General features: G+C 36.7%; 1 protein-coding gene across 3 annotated transcripts in view; it reads left to right on the top strand.

Moving 5' to 3' along the window:
• Positions 1–26,496, top strand: part of EGFR (epidermal growth factor receptor) — a 139,352-nt gene that overhangs the window by 83,915 nt on the left and 28,941 nt on the right. For all 3 annotated transcript variants that reach the window (XM_063304188.1, XM_063304187.1, XM_063304189.1), the window contains exons 2-14: positions 352–503; positions 1,678–1,855; positions 5,356–5,514; positions 8,104–8,172; positions 8,462–8,580; positions 9,998–10,139; positions 11,464–11,580; positions 13,661–13,787; positions 13,876–13,949; positions 19,996–20,086; positions 21,205–21,404; positions 23,011–23,143; positions 25,078–25,177. In XM_063304188.1, coding sequence (XP_063160258.1) covers positions 352–503; positions 1,678–1,855; positions 5,356–5,514; positions 8,104–8,172; positions 8,462–8,580; positions 9,998–10,139; positions 11,464–11,580; positions 13,661–13,787; positions 13,876–13,949; positions 19,996–20,086; positions 21,205–21,404; positions 23,011–23,143; positions 25,078–25,177 — 1,661 coding nt within the window. The remainder of the gene's footprint in view (positions 1–351; positions 504–1,677; positions 1,856–5,355; positions 5,515–8,103; positions 8,173–8,461; positions 8,581–9,997; positions 10,140–11,463; positions 11,581–13,660; positions 13,788–13,875; positions 13,950–19,995; positions 20,087–21,204; positions 21,405–23,010; positions 23,144–25,077; positions 25,178–26,496) is intronic.

The raw sequence follows: 26,496 nt of genomic DNA, 5'->3' as shown, positions 1-26,496 counted from the left end.
CTTCATCAGTACTATTAAATGCATGTCTTCAGAATGATTATTGTCCAAATAAAAATTATAAATATTATAATTATTATAATATTCATATACATTTTAAAATATATAAATTAAAACTAAAATACACATTTTTATAAACATAATTATATTATCCATTATAAGTAATGCTTTCACATTTCTACAATACTCCTGTTTTCAGTAGAAGGTAGACCGAATTTTAGATTTTGTGTTCAGATCCTGAAGTGAGGGGAATAATTTCAGTGAGAAACTACATTGACATAATTAGGAATAGGGTTGGGGTTAGGGTTTGCGTGCAGATTTTCAGGTTTTATTACATGTGTATTCTTTTTACAGTTTGTCAAGGAACCAGCAATAAGCTAACTCAACTTGCAAGTGTGGAGGACCACTATAACAACCTTAAGAGGATGTATGAGAACTGTGAAGTAGTGCTTGGCAATCTGGAAATCACTTACGTGGATTACAGCTATAACCTTACCTTTCTAAAGGTTTGTAAAATGAATTCGATTGTCCTAGTCTGGATGGAGACGACAGAGAACAATAATGCTTTCACCTCCCTTTGCAAAGAGCGATACATATCCAGATTAGGAATCAGTTTTATATTGGAGACATTTTGTTAAAGAAAAGTCAAAGCCCCATGTTCCACCTCCTAACATATCATTCTGTTACATCCTAATGTTCTAAATGGTGTTTGTCTGCACCCTCATTAATTATTGGAGCTAACCGTGGGAGCTCTGGGTAATACAAGGGCAGCTCAGGAACAACCCCCTTCCCACACAGGCTCATGGACAAGCACACAAAGGTTTTTTGTTGTATTAAATTTGCTCAAGAGATTACAACCAGTGAGAAATATGCATTTCAGACAAGCTCTTACTTTCATTGTACACCTACAAATTTGTAAGAGGTCACTTTAACTGGTTCAGAATGCAACAGCGCAGGCAGTTATGAGCATACCTCAGCGTGCCCCCATAACTCTGCTATGGGCTTTCCAGATGCAATTCAAGGGGCTAGTCTTTAAAGCTCTTCATGGCACAGGGATTGGTCATTTGCAGGACCATCTGTTTCCAATTAACTCTGCCTTTCTAATAAGTTGGCATGCTCCGGGTCCTATAACTTAAACAATATCATTTGGTGGCACCCAGGAGATGTGCCTACTCTATGGAATGGCATTCCCCCTTGCCATTCCCTGCTCCAGATGGCCCCAACCTGGCCTGATGTTTTTAAAGCTTTGAAGACTGGCTTTTCCCCCAGGTACTGGGACAGTACACCTTTGAGCTTGTCTGGTTTTATAGATATTGGTTATTAAAAATTTAAGTCTTGCAAAATTTACTTTATGTCTTCTTCTTATGTTTAATTGTATTTTATTTCTGTAGGGTTATTTGTTGTTTTAACTTTATGCCACCTTGAGTCACAGCTATATAAATTGAATAGATAAATATTATCTTATATTTCTGGAATTTATCCTTGTAAGTCTTAATGAATTATTTTGAATATATGAATGCTATATGGAAGTTACTTTATTTCCATTTTACTTATTTTGGGAAGGGAGGGTTTGCTCCTAAATATAGTTAGCCAATGTAAGCCAATGTAAAATCAAGAAGAGAGGAATTAGTTATAGTCTCTGTCTTTATTTTGCGCACCTTTCTCTTCCATATCTTCCAGAGTATACAAGAAGTGGCTGGCTATGTGGTTATAGCAATGAATGCAGTGAAAACCATTCCTCTGGAGAATCTCCAGATAATACGAGGGAACACACTTTATGAAAATGCTGCATTGGCAGTGTTACTAAATCATAATGGCACGAAGGGGCTTGAAGAGCTACCAATGAGACACTTAGCAGGTGAGAAATTTGGAAGGGAAAGTATAATTAACAATTTAACAAATGCTTATATTATAGTCTTTGAGATGTTAGCAGAACATGTTACTGTAGTCTATACTCTTGAAATAATGGATTTGATCCAGCACATAAGATGTAGCATGCATTAATTTTTGATAAGACTTGGAAGGAGCCGCATATCTTTTTTAGTACCAGCATCATCAAATAAGGAATTTTTTCAACAGATGAATTTGTTTATTGTTATTAGAATATTTGTATAAATTCCCAAAGTGGTTTACAGTACTTTAAAAACCAACATTACAAGATTAGTTCATTGAGAAGACAATGAAGGGACACTAAGGACTGGAGAAAGCCAAAATAAATAAATAAATAAAAGAATAAAAACATGCCAGTATTAAAGCCTGGTATACCATAGTAAGGAGGCTATTTGATAGGATAAGTGCCAAGGAAATGATATTGCCAAGAACTAGTGCAGAGAACAAGCTTTATCCAGTAATTTTAGTTGTACAGGTAGCTGATGTGATTGGAGATGTTAGTCACCTTTTTAAAAAAATTGTGTAGTCAGACCAAAATTTTCAGTTATGCTTGGTAGAGGCTTGAAAATCAGTATGTTTTAGAACATGTATGAAGTAGATATAGTAAGGCGACTTCAGTCATTAACCTAGTTGTAACTTCCGTTCTAGAATGCCCAAGGGCATGCTCGCATAAAGGTCATTATAGTAATCCAATCTGCAAGTTACCATCCGTGAATCACAGGCCCAAGCTACTCATTAATTAGCACTTTGGTTTCTGGAAAACATTTTGTACTGGATAACTCAGTACATTTTAAACAATTGTAAAGAACAGGTAGTTTAATGCAAATTTCACCAAATTTTATGGAATTTGGGACCTTGGGACCTCCTCAGATTTTCAGTTCAAACAGTGAGATAGAGCCCAATAGTGAGATAGTTACTAGCCCTAACATGTTATGCCAGCATATGTTCAGAAAAAAATCCAAGGTGTAAGCAACATTGTGTGGTCATGTGACCATGCCAGTAAGCACCAAAAAGAATACCATCCTTCAAATAGCATGGGACTACTGTTTGCAACCAGGCTTCAAAATATTTTTTAAAAGAAACAAGGGAATGCTCAATCGCCTCCTAAAATTAAAAGGTTCACTCTTTATTCCCCTCACTACCAGTCTAACCTGGTCAATTTTTTAACTTAAAAAAAATCAGACTGGAAATTTCAAATATTAGAAATCAAAAGGGTCATTCTTTCATTTGTGGTGGTCGGGCAATAAACTCTGGCATAAAATTTTTGGGGAGATAAGTACCAATACTAAACAAAGCATTGAATGCTCTCCAACGTTAGACTTACTGCATTTACAGTATTTACAGGACTGAATCTTAAGTTTAAAAATAAGGAACTTACTATCTATTTAATTTTAGCAGCTAAAATAATAATTAGCCAACATTGGAAAACTCTAGATGATCCACTGAGATGTGGATTAATTGCTACATTAGAAAAAAAAATCACAAAGTTAAAATAATAAAACATCAGAGGCAGGAACCACAGTTCTATCAAATTTGAGTGGATTTTATAGTTTCTCTCAACAGCCATAGACTATAACATGGCAATATTTTATATATATGGTAAATTTGTACATGTACAGTACCTGTCTGTTTACTTACTTTTTAGTAGATTTTTTTTATTTTCTATACATCTTGGATCTTATGTTATTTAGTTACTTGATAATGCTTCTTAATCAGAATTCAAATTTATCAAATTTATCATGGTCTGCTAAACCCAACTTTGAGAAAAAGTGGTGGATATTGTGGAAAAAATGCAAGGGAAAGGGAGCAGGTTTCTACATACAGGTAGTCCTTGAGTTACAATTGGTTCAGCAACCGTTTGAAGTTTTCGTGGCACTGAACAAATGGTACTTATGCCTGGTCCCCAAAGTTATGGCACGTTGCAGCCTGCCTACACTTACAACTGCAGGGATGCTTCAACTCCTCCCACCTTCCTATCTCCCCCTCATCTCTGCCTTTTGGCCACCCTGCACAGTGTGACTCCTTGGTGGCTGCAGCAGCACTAGGGCTGAACTAGAGGCCCAGGGCCGTTAGCAGTCTTAGCCGGTCGCCACTGCCCCTGGGCCCCTACTTCAGCCCCAGTGCCACCACCGAGGAGTGCTGCCTCAACCTCGCACTGTGGCCAGCCACCCCAGCACCCCAGCGCAAAGCCCCAGCTGACCCTACCACTCCGTACTCCACTCACCCTACTATGCTGCCAGCCCTGCTGCCCTTTGCTCCTCTCTCTCGGCCACCCTGCCAACCTTGCCACCTGCTTGTGCTATTTGGAGAAAGTGCAAGCAGCCTTGGGAAGAAGGCCTGGTGCAGCCTTGCATAGAGTCAGGCCGGGCACACCTCATCAACAGCGGAACATGGCAAAGGGCAGCAGGGCAGCAGAGCCAGTGGAGCGCAGGATAGCAAGGCCAGCAGGGCTGACAGAGTGGCAGGCCAGTGGAGCACAGGGCAGCAAGGTGGCAGAGTTCAAAGTGGCCAAAAGGGCAGAAATGGGTGGAGAGATAGGCAGGTGGGGGATGTTGAAGAGGAGGCAGTCCTTCTCTTACTGAGGCTTGGAGCTGGGGTGGACCAAGCTGGGAGTGGCTTGGATCAGGGTGGGTACTCGCCTAATGACTGGTGGGATTTGGTTAATGACAGCAATGGGGATTGCTGGGATTGCCATCACTAAGTGATGCCATGTGATCATGTGAGGTCATGTGAGGTCACATTTTACGACCTTAGCAATGGAAATTCCAGTCCCAATTATCATTGTAACTTGAGGACTACCTGTAGTTCTCACTATGGTCTCAACCACCACTTCTTTCATTTGCACCTTCTAGGGAGCCCCTAACAGATTACATATAAAGAAAGGCTCCAGTGGAAATAGTTTGTCTATTCCAGTTGTAAGTTATCCGTGTTGCCGATGGTAATGTTCAAGATGAGAATTAGAGAATTGTTTTAAACATTCACCAAATTAATAACAGAAAAGAAATTTTAAATGAGCCTTTGGTTTAGCGTGTTTGTCACTATGCTATTCTATTTAATATGCTGAGTTGTCCTGATTTTTAAATAAAATCACTATATTTTTTTCTGAAAATAATATATGTATTTGTGATGCAAAAATGAAAAGTGGAAAATGATGGGGTTCATTCAATGACATGGAATTAGAAATGGGATTTGAATCCAAGCTTTTTATTATTATTATTATTATTATTATTTTATAAATTTATTCACCACCCATCTCCCCCTCATAGGGGACTCTGGGCGGTTTACAATAAAATGCAGTTAAAACTTAAAACTAAGTTTAAGAGTAAAGCATCTTAGTGGGGTTCTGCTAACTCATGAATGTTATTTCATCATAATCAATTGAAATGATTATCCTTGTCTAATTTTTTAAAGTATAGAAATCAAACCATGTGCATTAATCTCTGTCTTTGCCCTAATTTCTTTTGGCAGAAATTCTAAATGGAGGAGTAAAGTTCAGCAATAACCCTTTCCTCTGCAACATGGAAAATGTTCTGTGGGATGACATTTTTGATAAAAATAATATTCGGCATTTTGTACAGTTTGACACTAGTGAAAGAACAAAGGCATTGACAGGATCTTACGTACCCTGTAAGTATGCACGGGAGAAATACGGTTCATGACATTTACTGAACTAATTCTAAAGAAGCAGGGTAGGGCTTATTTCATGCAACTTTATAATAACAATAGGCATTTGCCCAACAGAGGAATATATAAACTCTTTTTAGAAATGTGATTGATTTGCTATCTCAAACTACATTTTGTATATATCTTGCAATATTTGCAGGGTATTAAAAGGGCTAATTTATACCTTTATTGTACCGTAAACAAAATGTATATGAATATAGAAACATACTGTATATACAAACATAAATTGTAATGGATTCTTCAGGAAAACATGTTTGTTCTCTTTCACTATATATTTGGTGGTCAACCTTAACAGGAGGTATTAATCCTTTATAATTTTCAACAATATTAAGCCTTAAATTACATGAAGCATGGGGTTGCTCTTTTAATCACTTTAAGCCTTTGTCAACCCACATCCCAGAAATTCTTTGACAGGACAGGAAAAATTAGGGAAGAATAAGTATTTTTAAACATATTTTATGTTGTTTATTGGTACAACAACATAAATTTACATAGAAAAGTGATTTCCAGTGGTACTGCTTTAGGTTCAAGAGGGCCTTAGGTAAGATGCCCATGGCAGGTAGATTGGGTGTGTGCTTCTTTGTGACTGATCTGCCTTCTCTCCGTCCCTATATCAGATTATCTGCACTATTTTGGAGGTGGAAACACTTTAGGATTGGGCCATTTTTCCCTGCAGGACTCTAGGTTACATAATATACAGATAACCTCATGGTTAGCATTTTAGGTAACAACTTTGCAGTTAGCTATGCAGTTCCATTTGAGTCGCATCCTTCATTTAGTCTGTGGACAAGCAGCAACAGTTAAAGTTCTACCATCTCTGCAACCTTCTGGAATATTATTCTGATTGTAGCAGGCTCCCCCACTCTGCTGCTTCCCTTTGGAAGAGAAACTGGTACTTAGAATACTGTCAATACAAATACAGGAATGAACTGTATGTAAGCAGAATTCCTCTCTAAGACCAGCCTCACTGCGAGGAAGATGCTGCAGTAACTGCTTCTAAAATAACATTTGGCAGCCCCTAGGTTATGGGGATGTCTCCCTAGATGTCTGTGAAAATGTTGTAAGCAACAAGTTCCTCAACAGTAGAACAAAAATATAAATATTTCCTATACAGTTTTAGGAATGGGTCAGACATAACTCGGTGCTTGCACAGGGGACTTTCCACCTTTCACATCAGTATAGAATTAGCATCAAATTTGGTAGCCCTTGCTTTGGTGCCTGTGTGTGTGTGTGTGCGTGCATGTGTATGTGCAGCCACGCATGTATATATGTATGTACACACCAGACTACCTCTGGCAAACTTCGGCAGATTTTGAGCCTGGATACAAATCAACTAGTGGATAACATACTATATTAATGCATTCTATTAAACATGCTTATGGTTTGTTCACGCACTGAATTTTATTATTGTTTCTGTTTTGCCAATTTTGTTTCAAATTAGAACTGCAGTTTTGACAAATTATCCAACTCTATATTTTTTCTATACTTTGTTTGGATAGGTTTGCTGAGATTCAGGTCAGAAGTTTGAGGTCATGACCTATATTGCTAGGCAACGTAAAGCATATATGGGTCTATTAATTATTTATTTTGTTCTTCCCTGCACTAAAATGCTTGCAAAATAATAATCTTTCCCCCATATATCATTATAAAAAACACTATACATATTATTTGTGTTAAATACTGAAACCTTCACAACTCGCCTTCATTCTATCAAACATTCTGCTATCAGTGTCATTCACTTCCCATTGTTTAGGCTATGCTACTTCTTCTTAAATCACCTTTCATTTTCTAAGGAAGGGCAAAGCATAGAAGACCAAGGCTTATCATGATTCTCACACAAGACTTCTATACTGTCATTTGTAATGATCCCACAGCTCTCATTTTTGTTCATTAGCAACTGTGCATGCCTTCACTGTTTTCTGTTCTATAGAAATAGTAAATCAGGAAGTTAGTTATATTTCTGCTTCATGATATGGAATAAGTCATGATACAGAATTGGTAGCTATCCCAAATTGATACCTTCCAAATGTGTTGAGATTACAACTCTCAGAATTCCCAGCAGTTATACTAAAATGATTTGATTTCTTTATGAAGTAAATAAATGTAGCTGTGTCTTAAATTTGGAAGGAAAAAAATCCCCAAAGAAAATGTATGGTTTCCTTGACATAGACAGCTTTAATTTATTTTTGCTGATATTCATTCCTACCCTTAAGAATCAATATACAGCTTAAATGCAGGGCATACATTTTGTAAATATTTTTATTTAAGGGCCCAGTTTTCAACTAGGAATACATATGATGTCAGTAATCATTTGGATGATATCTTATGGAGATCCATATGAAAGCATGAAATATTTGGCAATTGGTTAAAATCCAGGTTTTGGATTTCATAGTGCTTGGAAAGTGAATTCAAAACTGACAACTGTTATTCCTTCGCTAAAAAAAAATTCGCATAAAACCTGAGCTTTCCATGAAAACAGCATGAATCCATTTATTATGTTCAGAGGCATTTTGTGATTTTTTTTCCCCTTAGGTCCTCATTGTCATCCAAATTGCACAAGAGGGCACTGCTGGGGTGCTGGCGAAGAGAATTGCCAAATATGTAAGAATATATATTATTTTCTTCTGTTGAAATATGGTATTGATTTAATGTGTAATATTTCATTAAGCAGACTTTTTACATCTTCTGCTCTGTTCACTTACACCATAATGACCCGCTGATTTATGCCCATTTTGCAGTCCTCATTAAGAAATAGCAAAACAAAATAGTGGCCCAGTCAAATATTATATACAGTATGTTTTCTGCAAGATGTTCAGAAGTATTGCAAGTATGGCATATTTTTTATTTGTAAAAATAATGTACTTTAATTTACGGTGTTTCTAACTTTCAGTAACCAAGATTGACTGTGCAGCACAGTGCTCAGGTCGATGCAAGGGAAGGTTGCCAAGTGACTGCTGTCATACTCAGTGCGCAGCAGGATGTACAGGTCCTAAAGAGAGTGATTGCTTGGTAAGGCAGCTGCAGAATCTTGCATAATACTTTACTAATCTAACAAAGGAAATCAAAAGTCAAATTAAGTTAGAGTGCCTAGATTTCTTTCAAGTGTTAACTGCAATAAATAGAGAACAAAACAATGGAAAGAGATATGACAAATGTATAACGTATAAAACAAAACCTTGTGCTTTAATCTCATTCTTAAACTGTTCCAGAAAATGGAGTAATGTTATATTTCCACATAATCTATTGACTACTATTTCTTTTAGTTCAAATTATCCTAGCTATTATTGGTAAGTTCCGTATTAAATTTATTTTTTAAAAATTTTCATTAACTATCAACATTCAGAAAAATACATTGCCTTTACAAGATACTCCAATCTATTCAATATAACAGATTCTTAGCTGAACTGCCTTGTCTATAAACTTAGCAGTCCTGCTAACAATGTATATTTTAGAGCCCAGGAGGAAATAGGACAATTTGCATTTCAAGTCCCAGTGGGCTTTTCTTTCAAGTGAAGATTTAAGGTATCTAAGCCTAAAAGGGGCATACAGTTGACAATCAAATAAATCATGAGCAATATCTTTGATGGCCAGGGCACCGTATATACACGTCCTTTCATGATATGGCAAGTGATGGAAGCACCTGTAATTTGGCCATGGAATCCAACAACTCAAATATTGCTCTTCTTAGGAATTGCGTCCAACTCAATGACAGGTATTTTTCAGTTTGGAAAGTGGTTTTGTGCTTAGCCAACCAGTTTAAAGATCTACTTTTTGCCAATAACTCCATGTGTGTTTGGGCACTGATACCTAGGATTCCGTTTAAAATTTTTCCTTTGCCTGGGAGGCAGTTTACAGTAAATACTGGGTGGAAAATCCATGCTGTAAAATAACTGTGGTAGGTTGACTTACCCAGATGTTGGGCTGAGCCATACTTATCTGTTCAGCTAAGCATATTTTGGGTAGCCTATCAGGGTCCACTGAAGGGATCCTCTGCCAATAGGTAAAACTAATACATTGTGTCATTAGCATCTGACCAAAACAATAATGTGACTCAGCCAATGATGCATTTATCTTTCACTCACAAGCTTGATCTTAACTATTTACACAGGGAGGTGAGAAGTGTATACAAAAAAAGGAGTTTAGGATTCCAGACATAGAATTAGGTCTCATCTTAGCATTGGACTATTTCCACTGAGTGAAATTGTAATGATCTCCCTTAATAAGATATTGTGAGAACCTAAGTTTAAATATTGATGGTGCTGAATAAATCCCAAAACACTACATTAATGCTTGGATGGATGGAATATGAGTCTCTGAAAACTGATTTCAATCTTACCTAATTGTTTAAGATCCATTGCTGTTGTTTCCCGTTACGTTAAAACAAAACATGGTTCTTTTTGTATATTATTGGATTATTTTTTTACAGGCATGTCGCAAGTTTTGGGATGATGCAACTTGCAAGGAGTCTTGCCCAGCTTTGCAAATATACAATCCCTATACCTATCAGTTGGAAGATAACCCAGAAGGAAAGTACAGTTTTGGAGCAACTTGTGTAAAAAACTGCCCACGTAAGTTAAATAAATATTATTGTTTATGTTAAATAAATATTATTTAACAAAGGCAGTTAAGTTTCTTTCTACCTTTTATTTGGAATGCTTCATATTAACTTCAAATTCATACCTGAGGAAAATATCCATGTGCACTCGTCTGTCCATTGTAGAATGCAGAATCACAAGCACAGTGCTAGGTATGCAGTGCTACACTGTTGTGAGAAATAAATGAAATAATAGAAGACTTTCTGAAGGAATGTATTCATAAAAGTATCCATCCAAAAAGATTGACCACTGTGTATCTGAATGAATCTCATTCACTTTGAAGAAAGAGAATTTACTTTTTAGATTTTATTCAAAGAAGAATTTGGGGGAAAATCTCAGGGATTAAGTAAAGTGTTGACCCATAAGGGATATGTGTGAATGTTCCACCTTTAACTGAACTATCAGCTCTTCAGCAGCTGTAGTCTCTATAGCTTCCAACACAATTAAATTCCAAGAGAAAATATCATAATATCATAATCTTTCTATATGGCTTTTTTTCAATTAAGAAATATGAGTAACCAGGGAGACTTCAGAGTGATGAAACAATGTGTAGATTCTCAAGTACCTTGAGGATAAGAACACTTTTGAGAAATGGCAAAACTGATTTCAGTATTGCATTCATCTAGGTTAGTTTCCAACTTTACCTTATTCCAATCTGTCTTAATGTAAGAATAAGTCATTCTCCTGCAATTTTGTCTCGGTCAGATTGGACCATGAAATTGCTCATGATGTATAAACACAGAAAAATTAGTGAATTTTGAGTCCTTGCATTTCTTTGTAACTGGTTACACCTGAGCTGACCTCTTTCCCATGTACCATATATTTAACATGCTTTCAAAACCTGTCTCAGCTTTCTGAAGTTTCATTCTGGACAAATGAGTTCCGTTTTTTCATAAAGGACCTGGTACAAAGAAGCTAATGAACTTTTAATGTATATTTATAATTCATTGAAATGTTTCAAAGGTGTGCTATGGAAAACCCACTCCTATGAAAATATACACTCAGCTGCTCAAATTACTGGTGAGGTTCTTTTGCACATCATTCCATTCTGAAGTTTACATTTGATCTGAAGGTTTTTTTCAATTTATTAAGACTTGTTAGAATTGCATGCCATTTATATTGGTTAGCTTACAGTTGATTTAGGGAAGTATGTTTATGTATCTTTTTTCGTAGAATATGAGTATTGGCTGGAAATGAAAATTATATCAGTCAAGTAAATAACAAAATCTGTGACAAGTCTCGTTTTTTCTCTTATGCCTATCTGCTGTTTTTTCCTCTCTTTTCCTAATTTTTCCAGATAACTATGTAGTAACAGATCATGGCTCATGTGTCCGATCATGTAGCGCAGACTCTACAGAAGTGGAGCAGAATGGCATTCGAAAGTGTAAAAAATGTGATGGCCCTTGTAGCAAAGGTATGAAAGATAGAGAATCAGATTATGCACCCCATTAGTCAAAGGATCACTGGTTTATTAAAATGAGAAAATAGGACATCAATATATTATAGGCAATAAATAATCTTGGATTTAATGTGATTTTGCAGAAATAGAGAAAATATAACAGATATACAATTAAACTATGAAGATTTATCTACAGTAATTTAATGCAACACAATGATTTTCCCATAGTAAAAGATGTTACATTGTATTGTGTCCCAAATATTTCTATGATAAAGTTGCTCTGTTTAAAAAAATAGTAAAAATATTTGGGAATTTATTAAATGGAACTTTGGATAGATTATATGTTCTAGTTATGGTTGGAAAAACCTCAGTGCATACAAAAGTAAATGGGAGATAAATTTAGGGAATGTAGTATTTGAGAACACATAGAATAGGATATGATCTGAAGGCCCTAAAGCTATATATTATGAGACTTAAATGTTTAAATCTATTTTGCCCAATTCAGATAGAACCTATCAATCTCTGTGTGACACTTAGGCTACAGTCCTGAACCAAATTACTTACTTGGTAAATTCCCTATTAAACAAGTTTAAGATGTCCCTAAGGACATCTGCCTGTCCTACCAGATTGGATAGGGTGGGCACGCTCCTAGTCCGCTCCCTTAAATGTCGCCTTCTTATGGGACCTAGGAAGCATGCCTTGGAAACCTTCCCCATGAGGTTCAGCAGGTCCCCACCCTTTTAACCTTCTGAAAAGCACTTAAGACCTGGTTTTCCCCCCAAGCAATGGGAGAGATTGATGAGATGAACTTGCTGTGGGCTGCATGTGCCAGGTTTGTTTATGTTCATTTGTTTGTTTTTGGTTTTAATATTTGTGATTCTAATATTTTTATTGCAATTAGATGCTTTATCTTTTGGTGGTGAACCACCCAGAGTTTGGTAGAAGATGGGTAGCTATATAAACATTTTAAACAAACAAACAAACAAAATTAATCTCCTGCCTTTCCTTCAGAAGCAAAGAGCTACATGCATCGTGCTACATTCCTCCCATTTTTTTTCACACAGCAACAATTTTTTGTGGCGGTTTGATCTGAAAATCACCCAGGATTCTGTGGCTGAGGGTAGACATAAATCTAGGTCTCCCTGGTCCTGGACCAATATCTTAACTCAACAGATTTAAAAAACACACATTTTAAATAGAGTGCTATTTATTGGATGGGTAAGAACTATCCTCCCATCTGGCCTCCACCCTAGATGTGTTTAAAAGCTGGCTCCTAGAGTAGATAGCAAGTCCTATCTGTTTGTTTCTCATTGGTTGCTTTTTCTTTCCGATTTTGTTTTTTTTTTTTAAATTGTATTTTATTACTGCTTTTACAGTATGCCACCCAGAGTCAGTGTAGAGTTTGGCAGCCTTGTACATTTTGAAAATAAATAAATACATAACAAGCCAATCTCATTAATTTTTCTCAAATAGTCAAATATTATTTAATATGAAATAAAATAGTAAATCATGTTTAAAATTGTGGGATATGATAATTTGAAAATTATAATTATGCAAGAAAATGTAGGGGTGCAGGAAGCATCAGGATACAAATAGAAAAATGTAGATTCTTTATGTTTCCGCATTTTACCATACAGGCAATGTGTAGAATGAAATTGATGAATATTGCCATACATTAATAGAAAGGCATGGAGAATTAGAAAACATTTTTTTACTATGGATTTTAATGATAAAAATAAAGGATGATATATGGGTTTATGCTCTTGGGAACATTGTAAAGGAATTTTGTGTTGAAATTTAAAATGAATAGAAATAGATTTATGTTGTAAATTGTTTCTATATATCTGCCTCTTTATGATGATTTATTCATTGTAAAGATTTGATTGATGCATTAAATCAAATAGAACCAATGGGAAAGATAACCCACGATAAAGCTATTTTGTTACAAATGCTGTTTATCCCTCTTCTCCTTGGTTCAAATCTAATTAATTTAGTAAGCCTGTTGCTGCTTTGTGCTTATGTGTGATTCTAATTCTTACTCCCACATGAAATCCCCTGGAAGCATTCCTAACATCGTATTTTTCCTTTCTCCCAGTGTGCAGTGGAATTGGGATAGGTGAATTGAAAGGTGTTCTTGCGGTAAATGAATCCAATATTGATTATTTCAAGAACTGTACCACAATCAACGGTGATCTCACATTTCTGCATGCGTCCTTTTTTGGGTAAGTTGCTGATGGGTCAAATGTGGGACATAAAATGCACTCAAGATCTATTACAGCATTAGTCAAATATTCAATTATTCTTTTCTAGTGATGAATACACAAATACACCTCCTTTGGATATAAGGAAGTTGGATATTTTTAAAACTGTTAAAGAAATCACAGGTTAGTAAGATGTTTTAAAGGACAGTATCTTATTTATTTATATGATTTTAAATATTTTAGGTGGTCTTTTAAGCATACAGTTATTCATTCATTCACTTAATTTCAAGGCTGCCCAACTCCAGCGCAAATCTGGAAGTTTACAATTTAAAAATTAAAGACGAAAACAACATTAAAAAAAATGTATACAGCTGACCAGAAAACAGAACCAAAAAAAAACAAAAAACAAAACAAAGGGGCTCAACCACCATCCTAGTCCCAGGCCTAGGAGAACAACCAGGTCTTTAACAATTTGTGGAAAGTCAAAAGGATGAGAGCAGTATGGATTTTCAGGTGAGGTAGGTTGGGGTGAATATCATTCCACAGGGCAGGAGCCATCACTGAGAAGCCACACTTTCTCAGTCCTATTCAATGACACTGCTTAATCAACAGGACCTGGATTGTGCCCACTGTAGCTGACCTCACTGACTGGGCAGAAAGATATGGAGACCGGCAGTCCCTCAAGTAACCAGGCTCTAGGCCATAAACAGCTTTAGAGGGAATAACCGGCACCTTGAATTTCACCCAGACGCCAGCTGGCAGCCAGTGTCTGTCACAAAACAACGGGGACACATGTCTGTACTATGACACACCATCACTGCTTGCACCACTGCATTCTAGACTAACTGTAGCTTCAGAGTGATCTTCAAGAGCAGCTTCAGGTAAAGCACATTGCAATAATCAAATGGAAAGGTGACTGAGACATGAGTGACTGTCAGAAGGGCCTCCCAGTTCAGGAAACGGTGCACCAGATGAAGCTGTGCAAAGGACCTCGTACCTGTGTTCGATCAAATTCATTCTTTGTCTTCCTCTAATGGCATTCTAGGCATCTCTTCTTGTGCTTCCCAGAGCTTCTCAGAAAACCAAGGCACACTCTAGGTTATGTGCAAGGGAAGAGGCCCCATAGGGGCAATACAGTGCAAGACCTCTGCCAGTTGCCCATTCCACGCTGCAACCAAGGAAAGGAAATCAGTGCTGCCACCACCATCACACTGTTACTGCAGCTACTGCCTAAGCTTCCATGGTCATTGCACAAAATGTCTCTCTTCACATTTTGCAAATTTGCTCTTTTCTCCCTTCCTCATTACAGCACATGTGAATGATGGGGGGAGGGGTGAACTGTGGGGTTCTTGGTGTTCTCTGAACTTGGTTGTTTGCTTGCAGACATTTCATTATCCGAAGATGTTACCTAGTTCGGTAATGAAGTGTCTTCAAGCAAACAACCAAGCTCAGAAAGCACCAAGAACTCCACAGAAATATTTTGAGTCAATAAAAACCAAAGCTGGACCACTTTGGTTCTTTTGGGTTTTGGGCAAAGGAAAATTGAAATAGGGTAACTAGGGCAAGCCTGTTATATGTCACATTCTCTCTCCACAGCCCCCAGTATAGCATATTCCACTGACCTCTCCCCATCTTCTCAGCACCTTTGCTTCTCTCCCTCCCTCCCTTCTATCAACTGCCCGCTGATGCCCTAAGCCAGCATATCCCATCAACCTCCTCTCCTACATAATCGCCCCTGAATAATCTCTCCTCTGAACTGCTAGTGATATCCATATCCCACCAGCTCACCTGCCCCTCCAGCTTTCCAGCATCTTCCCTTCACTATCCCCTGAACTTTTGATGTCCTTGCCTTGCTCCCTGCTTCCCCCGAAGAACTTCTGCATGGAATAGAACAGCTCTGTTTGTTCTATGCTTGGAACAAAAACAGCAACAAAAAAGCTCCATTTCATTCTGTGCACAGACCAAAATACCCCAAAAAGATGTGTTTTGGCTTATGGAACCAGCTGTTCCATGTGTGGATTGGCTTGTATATCTATATATTATAAGGTTTTGTTATTCTCAAGCCTTTTTTTAGTGCTCCAGTCAAGGGTGTCCCCTATCTAGGATATTTTATTTTCAAAAACTTCTGCAGAGCAGTAATACATTTCTTATCTATAAAAATACGTTATTTTCAGAAACTTCCTAAGTGTTCCCAGCAAGGAGTTCAGTTTTAGAAAAATTGCTGTAGATGTGAAATAAGCAATGAGAATAGAATTTTATTTTCAAATCTTTTTGTGGCATTGTGCCTAAACAGAAATCCACAGTGAGAAGCAACTTTCCATTCCTTATATTCTGCAAAGGGCAGGGAATTTATAAAGCCATCCAGAAAGAGAAACTGTGTTCTCAATATCATATGTCCCTCTTTTGAGGGAGATGGGCAGTGATGAAATTTGATAAATAAAAATAAAAAAAATAAAAAGTATGTGGGATTCATCTATAAATGGGAATACAGTTAAGTATGAGACTTACATGGATAGGCTAAAATCCTCCTGAATGCTGATGACCTTTTGATCATTACAATCCAGGAACAGAACGCTAAATAGAGATTTACGTTTTTCAAGGTATTTTTACTGCAACATAATTTGCTATCAATAACAGATTCAGTAAGCCAATAGGAAGCTGATTGGGGTAATCAGTATTCAGCATATTTTTATTAGAGGAAAACGTCTCCCACCGTGGCAAACAGTATTTTACTTCCCAATACTAATGTCCTTTAGGATTTGAGAGATGGACAGAATGTATGATGGGGTAGGGAAAGCAATAAATAAATAAATTTTGCATGCTGCATTGACATGTTGGCAGTTACAGTATGCAGCACTAAGTAAGCAAATAGAAAGGGCCAACAGCAATTTGGCAATGGAGTTCAAGGGCCCTAATAAATTTTACTTCTAAATTGTCAGTGTATACTTGGCTAACATCAGAGTTTGAGAAAAGAACAAAGAAGATACATTTGCCCAAGTACAAGTTTGTACTGCAATGGTGTTAAAAAGAAGTAACAAGTTTGGAACAGCAAGTGACCACACTTCAACTCCTAAGCACAGATGAAAATTTATTAAACCCCCCCCAAAAAAGGATACTATAGCAGGACTTAACAGGAGAAGCAGTTTCTACAAGGAAGGAAAAACATAGGACCAACCCCAGTGGATGCCAGTAACAACCTGAAAGAAGACATAAATGCGTATTCTCATTGTGGGAACTAAAAAACAGGCTATAAGCCCCCTGCCAGCCCTTCAAAGTAGGCCGGGTCAGGAAACAGTCTCCACAAGAAATAGATACTGGCTATGGTGACTCGATCTTGAAAGCCTGTCTGTTTTTCCTTCCCTTCCTCTTATAACCAAGGGAGTTTGTTTGTTTGTTTTTCAAATTTCTATTACTGCCCATCACCCCCCAAAAAGGGGGAGCCAGTTAAGGTGGAGCCAGTTTAACTTCCTTTGTAATGTTCTCTTCCTGTCTCAGGCTTAAATCCTGTTTTGCTAATGGCCATCACATAAAGTCTCCAAGGTCCTCTCTGTTGTTTTCCACACCCTTTCCCCCATTCGACCCAGTCTTCACTCCTGCATGCAAAGGAAACACTGGAAAGGGGTTATGGAAACAAACCTCCCAGTTTACTTGATGGCACTCCAAGATCACTAGACAAGTCCTGTGTGGCAGAGACAGAGGGGACTGGCAGGTCCCATCTCCCTCCCTGCTGTATGCCGGCCTGTTCTGGAGAAGCTCAGAGTCTTCTTCATCCTGTGGGTTACTGTGACTTTGTGAAGAGGCAGATCACAGGGATGGGGCTTATCTGGGAACTTTAGATGTACAAAGCATGGGGCATGGACATCTGTTATGCTATTGTTGGTGTTGCACCAACAATGCTGCTGCAAGGTGCTCAGTGGACAGTAGTATGCCCTGTGGGTCACATCTCTAAGATCAAAGGCAAGGTTCTCCATCTTTCTTGAACTCATACTATAGGAAGGTAAATATGATTCCATAAGTATAATCCATCTGGTGGAATAATTCTCATGTTTGGAATACTACAATTGAACACTTGTGTCAAATGGAACAGAAAGAATTGAAAAGGCATGATTAGAAGGAAGGAGCTCTCCTATATGTTTAAAAAATCCTCATTGTGCAGAAAGTCAAGGGAATGACTTTTATGACATGGAGAACATCTGGGTTAAAAGAAGAAATAAAAGTAACATTTTTTGTATTTATTACCAACCAAGGTAAAGATGTGGATTAGGCTTTCCAAAAGCAAATGCAGATTTTTCGAAGCGCATCAAGTAGTAATGTAATGGGCAACTATACCTACCCTGATACCTGCTGGGAGACAAACTCTGTCAGGCACATTCTTCCACAAAATTTCTAATCTGTCTTGCTGACAACATTCTCATTCACAGGGTGTAGGAAAGCTGAAAGGCGTCAGCTGTCCGTGATTTGATACTAACTTAGTGAACAATTCGGAAATATTTGACCTTTTGGAGGACAGTGACCATGTAATGCTGAAAATCATGATAGTAAGGAAAAATTAAGCCTGGGTATAGTTAAGCACATGCCTTGAACTTCAAGAAAGCAGATGTTAAGGAATTCGGAAATAGTAAGAAGATTCCATAGCAAGAGATAGTAAGACAAAAAGGAGCACGTCTTACTTTTTGCAGAAACCCTGCAAATAGGTGTAATGCCAGATGACTGGAGGAGGGCAAATGTTCTTACTAATCCTCAAAAGGTGGGGGAAAGGTCTACAGAGAACTATAGAACAGCCAGTTTGACCTCAATGTTTGGGGGAAGTAATCTGTTAGTGATTGGGCATAAGTAGCTTGAAATTAAATGTGCATACTGGAAGCAGCATTGGCTTGTTAAGAACATCTCTTACACTACTCTTATTTCATGTTTTTGATTGAAAAATTGCTTAGTAGTTTGTGAGAATGCTGTGGACAAAACTTATCTTGACTTAAACAGTGCATTTGACAAGATGCCCTGTGATGGCAAGCTATTTAAAAATGGGCTACATGGTATTTCTACAGGTGGTGCCACAGCTGACTTAGTAGTATCATTATCATGGTCACCGACCAACATTTTATACAACTTTTGTAAGAAGTTGCAAGGGTCAAATCAAGATACACAAACATCTTCTAGATGATCAAGAGAAGTAAATAAAAGATCCAGTCTCCTAAACACTATGACTGCAACAAGTAGAATACTAAAAAACTTAAGCACTTCATTCTAACTAGATTATAGAAGTATTTGAAAACCATACTGAAAGAGTACTCATCAAAAGATCCTCACCAAATTGGATGTATTGTTTAGTAAGCCTCAAGGTTCATTCCTGGGTCCTCTGTTTTTCAACAGTTTTTGGACCCTGGGTCCTCTGTTTTTATTAATGACTTGGTTGAAAAAGTGAGAGAATATTTATCAAAACGTAGAAAACAAAGCTATGTGGAAAAACAAATAATAATAAATCATATATGTGCCATACCCGGAGTCTGGAGCAGCACAAATACATGTATGTCATGGTAATCTAAACCATCTAGAATTAGCCATTATACTTAACTGCTCAAATCACACTCAAGTAAATACTTTCCTGGGATACTTTGACATTTTCGTATTTAGGTATTTTTAAATTTGAAAGGTCTGTTTATAGCAGTTCATCCATTTCAGTATGCTGGCCAATATACTTCTGTAGCCAAGATTCTTTGTGCAACAGACTTTTTAAGTTGTTGTTCAAAGACTGTTGGACAAGAAATTTACATGTTCTTGATAGCTTATAAAAATGGGCTGAAAATTACAGAAATAGAGGGGAAATCCTTCCTTTAGCAAAATGATGCTTTTTGCTTTTTACCAAAATATTAGGCTCCCATGATCATCTTCCATTTTCTACATTTCTAAAAAAAAATCTTTTCCAGTAAAGGAAGTAAAGTTCAGAGCACTCCATAAAATGATCCAATTTCCAAGGGAAGTTGCTAGGGGATCTGGGCTTTCTGAAGTGATCAGGCAGCTAAGCCTGTACAGCCCAGCCTTCACACTGTTTAGCTGACTTGGTGGCCTGCATGTAAACTGTTTACAAAGTGAGGTTTAAAATAGCTTTCTGCTGAAGCTTCCTGAAATGTCATGATTCATTTTGATGTTCTCATAAAAATTGGAGAAAAGATGTTCATGTTTGTCAAAAGTACATGTGTCTTTGTAAATGTTGTTTATTTGTTTGCTTTAGGATTTCTATTGATCCAGGTTTGGCCTGAAAATGCCACTGATTTGAGTAGCTTTGAAAATCTGGGAGTAATACGAGGTAGAACAAAACAATTGTAAGTACAGCGGCATGCCAAGAACCTGTGCTTATATGTAGTTGTGGTACTTTAAACAGACCAGATCATTGATCTGCCATTGATCAATTACTAGACTGCAGATTAACTGAAAGTAGCATGCATCAGCAATACTGTCACTATTTTCTTCCTTTTTTCTAAGATGGTTTGAAATGTTTAATTCACTCTTCAGTTTGGCTCTCAGTAAGTAATCTTCTATCAGAGTTGCTATTTAGAACAGATTCAGCAATCTGCAGGACTAAATGGTCCCATTTGACTTACTATATTCTCCCATTCCCACTTTAAGTTGCTTATTCTTCTTAAAAGGAGACAGTGAGAAAAAGATTATCTGTAATATGGTAGGTACAGAAGTTTTTTAACCTTTCACCCTTTCTGCCAGGGCCTCAAACCTGCAGTTGAAATTGCTTAAAAGTAAATTGCAAGGTGAGGGAGGATCTGATAGAGCTTATGACCATCTTGGGGGCAGAGTGTTAAAGCAGCTTCCAAGCAAAATAGATGCATAATCTGTATTGGGTTCCCTCTGCTAACTGTATTCTGTCACTGACTGAGAATACGTTCAGAAATGTTTCCACTTAAGTACATTTTAAATAAATAAGTTGAAAAATTTGGATATGGGCTGTTCCTCCTAATAGCAGACTGGATTCTACAATTTTTTTTATTATCTGGCCAGCTATTTTTGTTCTTTCTGAATTGGAGTGTACCACCGTTTGCCATAAAAGTTGGAGAACTGCAGTGAAGCTGAAACTGCTTTCTGGCCAGTGACTCTGAAGTATGCAATGTAATGACTTCTGGATAATCATTGCAGACTAGGAAACTAGAAGGAATGGTTGGAAATTCTGAAAGTGCCGGAAGATCAGAGTTTCCCCTACCAGTAGTAAGAAGTCACCTCTGCTCTTACTATTACTTTTAATTTATAGAGCTTCAGTTGAAACAGACCAAATACTGTTACTATCTTTTTTCTGTTGTACATTGCCTACAGCCATACAGTTGGGCAGCCTTCTAAATCTAATAAATAAAATTAGAAAACAAAATAACAATTCATTCTTCCCTTCTATGTCTCTTGTTCCTTGATATATTTTCTTAATCTTTTTCTACCTTAGAGGTCAATATGCTCTTGCAGTCATCAACTTGAATATAAAATCATTGGGATTACGGTCTCTCAAAGAAGTAAGTGATGGAGATGTTGCCATTTTGAAAAACAACCACCTCTGCTATGGCAACACATTGAATTGGAATAAACTTTTTGTAACGCCAAAACAGAAAATAAGAATAAACAAAAATGGAAATGAAAGCGAATGTGGTAAGATCATACAGTTCATTTATTTAACTGGGAATGATACAGTATATATTTCTGAAAATCTGTTTATATTGTTAAATTGAATCACATCAAATGGTTCATACTAATATCTGCATTTATCTGTACAGTTGAGCTGTGCAAACATTCACAGTCTTACTTCAAGGACTTTACTGGCCTTTGGAGCATCCATGCACACGTACAGAAGCCAGTTCTGCCAGGATACTCAGGTCACTTTGTGAACACCCCTGACAGAGGTGTCTTCTGTGAATGTATGCACATGCTGAGAAAACTGGGAAAGGACTTCAGAATGATTAGATCAGGATTTTTGAAAGACACAGTCCCTTTGGTGCTTTAAGCAAATAGGTTTAGAGCAATGTTTTTCAAACTTGGCAACTTTAAGCTGTGTGGACTTTAACTCTCAAAATTCCCCAGCCAGCATGCTGGGAGTTGAAGTCCACACAGCTTAAAGTTGCCAAGTTTGAAAAACACTGATTTAGAGGAACCCTTCACTCATTGCACAAAGCATTCTCCAAATAGTTTGCATAGCCTTACTATTCATCCATGCCTTGGGTTGCTTGTCTCCTCTCACCTCTGATGAATGGCATCATTTGCACATCAGATACTGTTAAGGTCCCTGTTTCTGGAGATCTCCTTGGCATTATTCTGCTTATATGGGTAATAAAGAGTGTTTTTAAGTAATAAAGTCCCAGTTGAGTAATGCTTTCCCCAAAGCATTTACATGATACCAAACTGCCAAGCTTACTTTATTTTCTTGAATAGCGTCAGGCAATAATGACCAATTTTTGATGCTATTTGATTTTCCTGTAATTTTCTTGATAAAGGATTTTTAGCAATTAATTTGATTTATTTTATAGCTTGGTTGGTTGGATAGACTACTTTGAATATTTTAAATTGAAAGATAAAAAATAAATTCTTGGAATATTTCAGCAAGGACACTCAGCTTCTGAAGAGCATGGTCAAGTCCAGACTTCTTCATAGAACATTAAAATATAGCCTCTGGGTGTACTGAATTTTCCTGTTCCTGCTGCACTATTTGCCTAACTCTTCCTTCATTTTAAAGGGAATCCCTTTTCTTTAATTATTTCCTGCTATTCCTGTGAGCAATTAACTATGTATAAGTGTAACTGGTAGTGCATGTTCATGCAGGCAATTATTCTGTCTTCCAAATATTCCTATATTCTATTCAGCAAAAGAAGTTATTTAATGTTGAATCTTACTGGAATGTCTGTTAAGCTTCATTGCTACCAAATGATTCCTGAGCAATATATGATCCATAATACATGCATTTTAAAAGTTTGATAAGACTAGATTGAAAATCGACTTGAGGTTGTATGAGACTTTGAAAACCAATGTAAGCTTCTTGAATGCATTGTCAAAATCAGACAGTTTGGAATACTTACAGATGATGTCATATGCAGTAGGATACCAACATTATCACTGGCTCCTGGATGGGTGATTTTTCTGGATTTCAGCAATTGCTCGGATTTCAACAATCTAGAAACTATAATTGTGTAAATAAATTTAAACCATACCTTGCACATTTCTCTTTTCTGGTGTACTGATATTCACTTGGTTCTTTTTTTTTTAGCTGCTACAGGACAAGTTTGTCATCCCTTCTGCTCAAATGTAGGCTGCTGGGGTCCAGGACCCTTCCAGTGCTTTTCTTGCCGTTATTTTATTCGCCAACAGGAATGTGTAAAACATTGTAACATTTATCAAGGGTAAGAGTTCCATACTTCCCATGTAATGAAGAAATGAAATCTTTTGAATATTTAAGCTACAATAATGCATGCAACTGCTTATATGAGAATACGCTTAGTAAGATTCTGAAATCTTAAGTACTTTTCCTAAATAAATCTTATTTAATTCAAATGAAATTCCATCTAAGTAAAGATGATTAGGATTACACTGATATCAGAATGTCATCCTAGATCATAATGTAATAGACTCTGGTGCTTTTTATTTTTTGGTGTATTTTTTGCAAAAAGACTACAGTGGCTATCTAGAGGACATTCTTCAAAATATGGAGCAATCTAAGATCTCATTTGAGTGATCTAACACCAGAGACCTCAGAATACCATTCTTCAGTTTCAGAAGCAGCTTATATTGCTGATGTTAGTCAAAAACACCCAAAAACTCACTTACCCAGTTGTGCAGATCTTTGAATTCAACAAATTATAATTATTCAAGCTAATAATTATGAAGATTATGAAAACAGAAGTACTTCTTGTTGTTCTCTAATGTCAAGTATGCAATGTTAAATTTAACATAATTACATCCCATAAAAGTATTTCTCTTCGTTTTCCTCCTGTTATGGCTTTCTGAAGTTAAGTGACCAATTTAGGAAGAATAAAATGAATGCAGTTTGTAAGCCTTTTGAAGGACTTCAACCCTCAGCAGATGTTATCTTTTACAAAAATAGTTTCCTACACATAATGCTCTGACCTAAATAGCAAATTTAGTCCCTTTGCATCAAATTATGGGTACAGTGTAACCAGTAATAAATAACAAGGCATATAGTTGTTTGAGCTATATGTTTGAGTTTTCATTTTTTAATCATTCATTAAATTATTTCAGATATGAGATAAATTTAGCTGTTAACTTATTTCTCATGCGTGTGTTTAGGCCACTGCCATTGTATGAAACCTAATTTATCCAAAAATTATGGAAAACAAAATAGTTTTAGCATAATTATTGTATCATCCCTAATCCTATAAATGTATATAGTATGAGGTCAGGTGTTCCTGGGGCTCATGTGTTGTCTGTGTCTCAAAACTTTAATAGAAATTAGACCATATGGTCAGAATTCTCTGTGAATAAAATGATTTCACGTGATTTCATTATTCACCAAGATTACCTAAAAGAAACCGTAAGTGTTCAGCAATGCCCAGTGAACATGGGAAATATATCTATAGGCATTTTTACTATTACAAACTTCCTTTGAAGTGCATCTCCCTGATACTTCCCTACAGTGAATATACCTTCTTTTTCTAATATACCTCCATTTTAATAGTTGTGACATGGTCAGAGTTTCTTGCCTGCCTAAATTTGAATAATATGTTTTCTTGGTACTGTCACTTTCTTGATATTTGAAGATGATGGATTTTTCTTTTGGAAGGTATGGATTGTCAGTATGATAAAACACCTTGTCAGGATGATTGGCTGCTTTAAATTGTCCTACCATAGTGCTGCTGTGTTTAGTAATTGTAATTATGTTCTAATGAGATTATTAACAGTTGCTTGAGATATACTGAGTAGTCCACTTAAATGCAGAAGAAGAAATAACACACAAGGAAAGATACCTCAGATGTCTGTAATTTTCAAGGAACTCACTTAACAATGGAAATATTTTAAAGTGGTTTTTAGTGATTTAATTTATCATACAGCAGCTCGCTCCATACCTAAGGGCACGTAGTAGCTTATGGTAAAAAAAAATTGCATTTTAAGAGATGAGTAACTGTAATGGAGAGATCTCAGAAAAAGGAAGAGGAGGATCCAGCATTGGTTTAATGTACACACTTTGCTGTTGCTTTTAAATTTTGCTTGTGTTTTAAGTGTGCTTTTTGTAAATTGCTTTAGTAAAAATACCTTGAAAAGCATAATAGAAATGTGAGACATAAATAAATGACATATTCCTTTTTTCAATCTCTTTCAGAGCACCTCGAGAATATGAACAAAATTCTGAGTGCTTTCAGTGTGATCCAGAATGCCTTGTGCAAAATTCAACTGAATCAAATATAACTTGCACAGGACCAGTAAGCGCACATTCTCTTGCAATTTTATTTCTTACAGTATTTGAATTTATTGTATTGTTGTCCCATACAGATATCAATGGGCTCACATGGAAACAGGTCAGTGTTCTGAGGGTACAGATAGTTTTATGTAGGGACTTAAAATTCACTTGATTAGAGAAAAGACCCAAAAGGTATCCCATCCTAGACTATTTTTTTTTCAGCCTAGATGACAGTTCATTTGCCTACATAGGCTTCCTTATTCATTTTACCAAAACTATATCAGGCAGAGCAGAGAAGGCTTAGAACGTACTTACATTTTGTAGCTATAAGTTCAAATGCTTAATTATCAATAGTATTTTAAAAAAAACATTTAAGTTGTAGTAGCTTTAAGCTTTGGATTTAAATTGTGCTGCTGTGTCTTAAAATGTTGCATTTAATTACAATTCTTGTGTTACCCCAATTGCTACACAATGTGAATAACATAATAAGAAAACCAGAAAACCAACCAAACAGGCTTCAAGGAGAATCAGGAAGAGCAATCACCAAGTAAGAAAGATTCTAATAAGACTAACAGTAACTGATCTCAAAAAGCTAAGCAGAGTTGGAACTGGTTAGTATTTAGGAGACCACAGGATAATCCCAGCTGAACGCTTGACTGGGAAGTAAAACAAAACACCCATGGATATCTCAATGAAGTCACTAGGATTTGAACTCAACATGACATTTTATCATGGGGGTCATGAAGAAGGAAGATTAGTTAACGCAGGATGGGGCAGTGGAGTTATTCTTGATACTGCATGCAAAATTGCCAAATAATATTTTAAAGAACTTTATAGCCAATGATTCCTCTATCTATTTGGATTAAGCCCAGCAGTAAGTATGTTTGCTGCAAAGGATAGGGAATTTGCATACAAGGATAGGGAAATAGCACACAGGCTGCATTCTGAAATGAAAAAGAGAAAGTTCAGGTCCTCATAAGGCAAGAGAGTCTCTTTCTGAGGAAAAGGAGGGCAAGTTATATCCTAAGCTTCAAATTGGCATGAAAAATGAAATATTTCTCATGTTTACTTATAGTAGTGAAATCATAAGCAGGAATTGTGGAACTCTGTGCTCTCTATGCAGTTGTCCCCCAGAATTCTCATGCTAATAATAATTATTCACTTGTAATTTCTGGCATCATGAAAACATTTTCTAATAATTTTCTAACCACTTTCTGATGCTGCTACAAAATACATTAAGCAAGAGCAAATTCCTCTTTTTCCATTCAATTCTTCTGAAAAATTCAAAAGCAGAGAAGGGCGTAGTTTGAGATCTGCAACTACTGTGTGTTTTTAATTACA

The sequence above is a fragment of the Candoia aspera genome, chromosome 4, assembly GCF_035149785.1.
Source record: "Candoia aspera isolate rCanAsp1 chromosome 4, rCanAsp1.hap2, whole genome shotgun sequence".
Taxonomy (NCBI): Eukaryota; Metazoa; Chordata; class Lepidosauria; order Squamata; family Boidae; genus Candoia; species Candoia aspera.
Note: the sequence above shows the minus strand (reverse complement) of the source record. Positions and strands in the feature narration are given on the sequence as shown.